This window comes from Oreochromis niloticus, linkage group LG3, assembly GCF_001858045.2.
Source record: "Oreochromis niloticus isolate F11D_XX linkage group LG3, O_niloticus_UMD_NMBU, whole genome shotgun sequence".
Lineage (NCBI taxonomy): Eukaryota > Metazoa > Chordata > Actinopteri > Cichliformes > Cichlidae > Oreochromis > Oreochromis niloticus.
The window spans coordinates 33,012,792-33,019,672 of record NC_031967.2 but is presented as its reverse complement, the minus strand read 5'-3'; the positions used below and the strand labels follow the sequence as shown (position 1 = coordinate 33,019,672).

Below are 6,881 nucleotides of genomic sequence, written 5' to 3'. Positions count from 1 at the left end.
TCCGATCACTCCAGACCTCCTCATGAACAGTTTTGTTAACACTGAGCTACACCTGCTAAAAGTGTCACCCTGCAGTGGAAAGTGTCCATCCAGCCCCGAGGAGAGGCTCACGCCCATGACAGCGTGAGAGGAAGTCAGCAAGAAGCACGCTTCTTTTCATGCTGGGCGTGTTTTTTTCCTGGAGCTCCGTGCCACTTTATTATTCCAGTTTTATTATATCCAAGAGAAGTTTTGGTTGATGATGTCACAGGCAGCACAATCTCCAGACTCTGTCGTGTCTGTCATGTGTCTTTAAAATGAACCAGGGTGGTGGATTTGTCTGGTGTTGTCTGGGGAATCCCGGTCTAACCACACGGTGTTTGGGTGGGCTGTGAGCAGCGGGTCCCACTAAAGGACGTCAGGACCTCGTGCCACCCTTGTTGAGTCTGTTTAATCATACAAAATTACCTGCTGGAGGTCATTTTGTATGGCTTTTCAAGGCTCACTCAAGGAGGCTGATACTTAAAACCCTTCTATGGCCCTGTCCAGCTCTCCTCCACTAACAGCCTGTCTCCTGGTATCTCCTCCACACTCTCGAGACGCAGCTAACTTTCTCATACCAGTATGTGCCATCCTGGAGAAAGAACACTACCCGTGCAACCCGAGATCAGACAGAGCGATGCTCTGTTGTTGCCTCTCATTTCCAATCCATCCATTTTCTTCCTTTTATCCAATTCAGGGTCCTAAAGAAGCTGGAGCATATCCCAGCTGCCATAAGGCGACACCCTAGACTGTTGCAATGCTAATACAAAATAATAAAAACCGCTCATAGCTATGTGGAATTTAGAATCACCATTTCACCCAAATGCATGTCTTTGGCAGGAAGTCAGACTACCCAGAGAGAGTGTGTGAAGAACACACATGTTCAAACCCTGACCCTTCTTACTGTGAGGCAAGAGTGCAAAGCAGAACCTGTTCTTGCTTTCATTTGCACTAAACCAGCTGAAATGGACTCACTCGCAGTGGTTTCTGATTCCTAAGCAGACAGACTGATATGCCTGAAGTTAAAGTTAAAAGGAAGCCCCGCTGTGTGCTGCTGTGAAATCCTCAAAACTTTATGCAAAATGTTTTTTTTTTTCCTCGTTTGTTTTTTATATTTCTCCAGTAAATGATCAGAAAACAGATCAAACATGCAGGGAACCGATGCGTGTTTCTAGACCTTGTTTCTACATCATGACTATTAAACTGCTGCTGAAACTATGATGCATCCCATGATACCGATGCTCAAAAGTGGGTTACAGGAAAATCATACTGAACAGAAATCAGATTTTGTCTTTAGACTGCGACGCTCGGAGTGGGTGTAAAATGAATTTGGTTGCGGTTACAGAGCTTACTTTTCAGCCCTGAGAATTTCACATGAACTTAAGGTGGTATAAGGACCCAGAAGTGCTGGAAAACAGAAGGCAAATTAAAAAGTACACCCCTGTGTACTTTGAGCGCCTGTACCATAAAGAACGGCTCCAATGTGTACTAATTATAAAAAACCTTTTAATAGTACACGTCTGATTGTGATCATACAGGATATGCCGGACTGTTGATAGACTCTGAGGGTGTCACAGAGATATACACTATTTTGCCAAATCTGAAAATATATATATATGTAAATCTCCTAGGGAATTTCAGGGCGGTGTACTCACCCACCTAAGTGGAGTATATTTAGTTCCGTTTGCTGATGTTAAAATGGCGATGTGCAGGTGTAATATTAAGCTCCCTCTGGGGTTAAAATAATACACCCACTGATATTTGTGTTTGCTATCTGAGGCCTCGGGCTACACGTTAGAAGAAACCCAACACACCTACATCATTTCCGTGTTGAATTATCTTTAACTTTTTAATCACACAGCACTGCAGCAGCAGACGCAGAAGCAGCTCAGTTATTTGAATTTATCTTGTTTTTGTTAGATGGGTAACAGGGCGGCACTGACATGACTCATATTAATGTCAAAGAACTGCAGAAAGAAAAATCTGTGAAAATATCTGAGCAACACTCAGACGATATCAACTCGGAGCTCCGCTTTAGAGCTTCGGAGCTTTCTCCTCCATCCTCCTCCAGCGGGCATCAGATGGAGTTTAGTATGGAGGTCCATTTGTGCCAAAATTATGTTTCCATGGCTACACTCTGTGTTGACTGACTTTCTTTTCGACTTTGAACTGCACTTCAGTTTTGACTGAACACATTTTGTTTTTTTGCCCCTGAATGTGTGATTTCAGAAATCTTCTCAGGGCTTCAGAAACTTGGGTGCTGTTTTTGACAGTTCATCACTGCAAACAGCTGGTTCAGAACAGTTTTTATCATTATGGGAATTTTTAGAAACTCAGTAGGCTGGTGTCAAAGGCTGAACTTGAGGTGATTATTCATGCTTTTATCTCTTCCCATCCGTCCATCTACCCAGTGCTCGTGACCAAAGGTGAGGGTAGGGACAAAGATCAAATGGTACATCCACAGCTCCACTCAGCTCTGTCTTCACCACGCTGGTCCAGTTCAGCATCCACATCACTGCAGGGCCGGCTGTCAGTCCCCTGCTGCCCTCTCTCCTCACTCATCAATAAGACCACAAGACACCTAAACTCCTCCACCTGTGGCAGCCTTTCCTGGCAGTTTGTAACATCACTAAATAAGAGCTAGTCAGTTAAAATGATTTTAATGCAGTCGACATGGTGGTAAGTGTGAATTGCAGACTGTAAATTGTTTGGTCAGTTCTCTTTCTTAAGCAGCCTGCCTCCAAAATTAAAAACCTTCAATGGATTTAAAAACTCTTAAAGTTTGGCTAAAAATCCTGACACATAACATAGTTTTGGCACCAATGGACCCTCGTAGAGAGAACTGTTTGTGTCAAACCAGGTACTCTAAAAATCCAGTCCTCACATCTGTGGAGCTAGACGACTGAAACAAAGGACTCGTGATCTGAGCTGTCACTGTAACGACCTGCAGGCTCAGATAAAATGACGTTAGGCATGTGTAATGTGTTTGAGCACTGCTGTGTCCCCATCTGGAAATCTGGGTCTGGAGCGGAGGTCTGCACATGTATTCAGCTTATGGAGAAGAAAGATTTGGTGATGTGGGGGGTGGGAGGGGTGAGACGGTCTGACTTGGGAATTTCTGTTCCTTAGTTTTTCTTATCCTCCTCATTTTGAGACCCAGTTCTTTAAAGCGACCTCGTTTTTCACTCGGCACAGCCTCCGCTGACATGTTTGGCTCTGTTTTGGAAATCTTGCTTCTTATTTTGATCTTAATTTTTGGGCCGTTTGATGTCAAAGCTGCTACTGGACAATCCAAAAACATTTCATGCCTACACTCAGCTGCCATTTTAATAGGTAGACAAAGTCAACGCCTCCTACCACTGAAACTCCCCTCTATGTCTCTTTACAGACTTTAAACCAAACATTTAATCCCCCGTGATATCTTAATATTCTAAACAATAAATATGTAAAGTTACAGAAAAGGTTCTAGTAGCCCACTGCCCAGACTCTCTCCTGTATTTATGAAACACAAAGTTTTGGTTAGTTCACCTAAAACTTATTTAATGGTTTATCTCAATAATTTTGATGTAGTATGAACGGCCATTGTGTGTGTGTGTGTGTGTGGGGGGGGGGGGGCATCAGCAGGAAAAGCTTAAAACTTATGAAAATACAGTTTCAACTTTAAAATTTACGCCCTCCTTGAACTTTTCAAAAGCCTTTCAGTGGGCCGGATTGGAGTCTTTGCCAGCCCGATTCTGGACCCCTCGGGCCTTATGTTTGGCAACTCTGCTGCTCCACATGTTGAAAACCTGGCCGCAGTCAGTGAAGACTACCGTGGATGTGTCCTGGCTCTCAGTCTGCAAGGTGCATGCGGCCGAGCTTAACGCCTCTCCACGCAAGCTCCCCCACCCATAAAGTGAGGAAATCAAAGCCAGCTCCCGACAGAAGAACGCAAAAGTTTTCGGACACGAGCTCCCACTCGCTTCATTTCGATTTTGCACATGCACGCGTGGGCACAGACAAGGCGGTCACGCGCGGTTGTGGTGGTGGTTGGTGATGCTGCATGAAGGAGATGATCCATCCCCTTCTCTGTCCTCCTCCATCTTCTCCTCCTCCTCCTCCTCTCTTCATCTCTCCCTCCTTCAGACAGGTTTCCTCCAAGGGAAACACCAGACTGTTGCGCACTGTGTCGCTGCGTCAAGCCCGACTTAAAAAGATGTGACGCGGGGTGAATCTTTTCACAATAAAAGCATGTTTGAAAATATAAAAAGGGTGTAAAGAGTAAATGAAATGCTATCAAAGTTGCGATAACAGCGCAAAAAGGTCTCATAAAACAGAACCATGTTTCTATACGTGAGGCTGAATCTGCATAAAACTAGTCGGTTCAGGGCTTTTATATGTGCGCAGATTCCCCGATAAGAATCGCAGTAAATTCGGGCTTTAATTTCGAAGCTTTAACAGGAAATCTCGTCTCTCACACTCTTCCTATCTTGACTACAGTCCTCGCAGCAGCCGACTCTCTCCTCTCCACTGAAAAAAATAGAAAAAAAATTTCGCTTGCAGTCAAAAACAATGAGGGCGCACGACGCGCAACTCGCTCCCAGCCGCTCAGCCAGCAGCGCACTTTTACCTCCCGGAGGATCCGTGGCGTGTGGCTGTGCGCCGCCCGGAGGGAGAAGGTCCACGGGGATATAACTTGACTGTCTGAGGAGTTTGATATTTTTGGAATCAGAGGAGGCGGGAGAGAGAAATCATGCCTTTTTGTAAACGCACGATACTTCCGAAAGATGTGTGCAAGCCCGACGGCAAGAGGCTGCAGCAGCAGCAGGAGCAGGGGGAGATTTTTGGGGACTTGGCGGACGTGTGCAGCTTCACCCTGTGCTCGGTGCTCCGACAGCTCTCGGATTTGTCCCGGCACTCGGTGAGCATCCTGGAGGAGCTGGAGGGAGACCTTGTGTCCATCTGCCACCGGTCCTGCGCGCTGGAGGGCAGAGTGGTCCGACTGCAGAGGCACGTCGCAGAGCTGGTCAGCAAACCTCCACCGAGAAGTAAGAGAGATTTAAAAAAAAGAAGAAGAAGCTTAAGTTCAGCTGACGGAGCTCACACCTGCAGAAGAGCTCAGCTGTTTGTTGGTTTGTTTTTAGTCTTGTGTGTGGTGACATGAGTTGGGTGAAAGTTTTGTGCAGTCAGCGCGCGCTCTGACACTCTGGGGTTTCACTGTGACAGTCTCCACAGTGACAGAGGGCCAGCCCTGCACGTGCGCGTGAGCGAGTGTGAGGTTTATTATTGTCAGCTGTCAGCAGAGCGCTCTGCCTTCAGTTGCTGCGGGAAACACCGCAGGTCACTTTGGGAAGATTAAACTACATGTTTGATTTAATTTGCTGACACGTGATGGTTGAGGAGGTGGAGTTCATGTCCGCTCGGCAGTGACCGAGGCTTCATAGCTGTTCGGGACGGCATGCGACTTTGGCTCAGGGGTGTGCAGGTTTACCAGATGCCTCTGAAGGCAGCACGTTGTGGGTGTGGAGAGTGGAATGTGAAGTGGGTGAAAATGCGTGGATGTCATGAGTGTTTTAGAGTTTTGTCGCTGTGGTCTTCCCTCTTGTTTATCTGTAAACACAGTTTGACCTCAGCTGCCGGCTCTGCCTGCGTGAACGATGTGTGAGCAGAGGCGTGTAACTGTCTCCCAGGGAGGGGAAACCGCGTCTACTCTGATCCTAAGAGCTTGGGTGGAAAGCGACTGGACTTATATAAGTTTGTTGAATATGTTTCTTCAGTTCTAAAACCAAAAAGCGGAGAGGCTCAAGTATCTAAACCCTAGTGGGGGTTTCCCCTCAGGAGGTAGTCGCTGACCCACTATTAATCATGTCCGTCATCACGTGAGCCAAGATGTGAACTCTGAAAGTTGGAGTCTCATTAACTGGTTACTCTAGATTGTGGATTTTATAAGTGAGAGATGAGCAGAAGATTTAGTTATTTGGTGTTTAGTTATCAGAGAAACCAAGATGTTCTGGGAATCTGTTGCAGGCACATGTTTCAGGCTCACCTGCAGCCCTGGGCACAAATACAGATCTGCTGCTTGATGTTTAAACATCAGTTTGTATTAATATGTATTTTGCAAAGTGCTGAAATGAGGGTTAGGGTTAAAGACTTTGCTAAAGGAAAAGTAAAGAATGAGTAAAAGGGATTCAGTGCTTTTGACCACATGCTTGCATGGTCATCGTGTCAAACACAGTAGCTCAGAAAGTTTTGAATGAATTCTGGTAAATCTTTGCAGGGGTGTAGAGTGAGGTCATCTAACATTAAAAGGTCTTCAAGGTCAACTTCAAGGCCTTGCAACTTGGAAAGTATGATAGTGTGGCGTGTGTTGTCCAAATTATAGAAAGTACCATATAAAGATTTAAAACATCATGTCACGTTTGACCTCTGACCTCACCTTTGGGTTTCACATGTACCCTTCTTTCAGGCTGACCCCTAAAATATGTCATGTCAAGAAGGAAAATATTGCTAAGAGAGAGAAAAAAGTAACAATAAATAATCGTACTGATAAATAAGTCAGGTATATTAAAGGTAAATAACACAAAGTTGTTTTTTACAGGTGCAAGGTGCAGGCTACAAACTTAAAGTACGTTCATGAATATATATACAAAATACAATAGAGTTCCCTTAAAAGTAAATATGGCCCACAGAGTGAGCTGTCTTGGCAGAGGTTTGTGCTCTCAGAGTACTTATTGTTACACTCAATGTATCGCTAACAGATATCTCTGTGTAGGTTCTCTGGGTGCTTAGAAAGAAGACAACTCAACTTCTTTAGTTTTTTAAAGATCTCATGTACCATCCACACTTATACCCTCAGGCCAGAGCTATATAACCCTGGTCTA

The 6,881-nt window shown here is 45.1% G+C and overlaps 1 protein-coding gene across 2 annotated transcripts in view; it reads left to right on the top strand.

Annotated features, from left to right (window-relative positions):
- The first annotated feature begins 4,488 nt into the window (after nucleotides 1–4,488).
- Nucleotides 4,489–6,881, top strand: part of nhsl2 (NHS-like 2) — a 186,762-nt gene continuing 184,369 nt past the window's right edge. Inside the window, exon 1 of one of the 2 annotated variants that reach the window (XM_019353190.2) lies at nucleotides 4,489–5,048. In XM_019353190.2, coding sequence (XP_019208735.1) covers nucleotides 4,754–5,048 — 295 coding nt within the window. In that variant the 5' untranslated portion in view covers nucleotides 4,489–4,753. The remainder of the gene's footprint in view (nucleotides 5,049–6,881) is intronic. The other variant, XM_005462585.4, reaches the window with a different exon arrangement.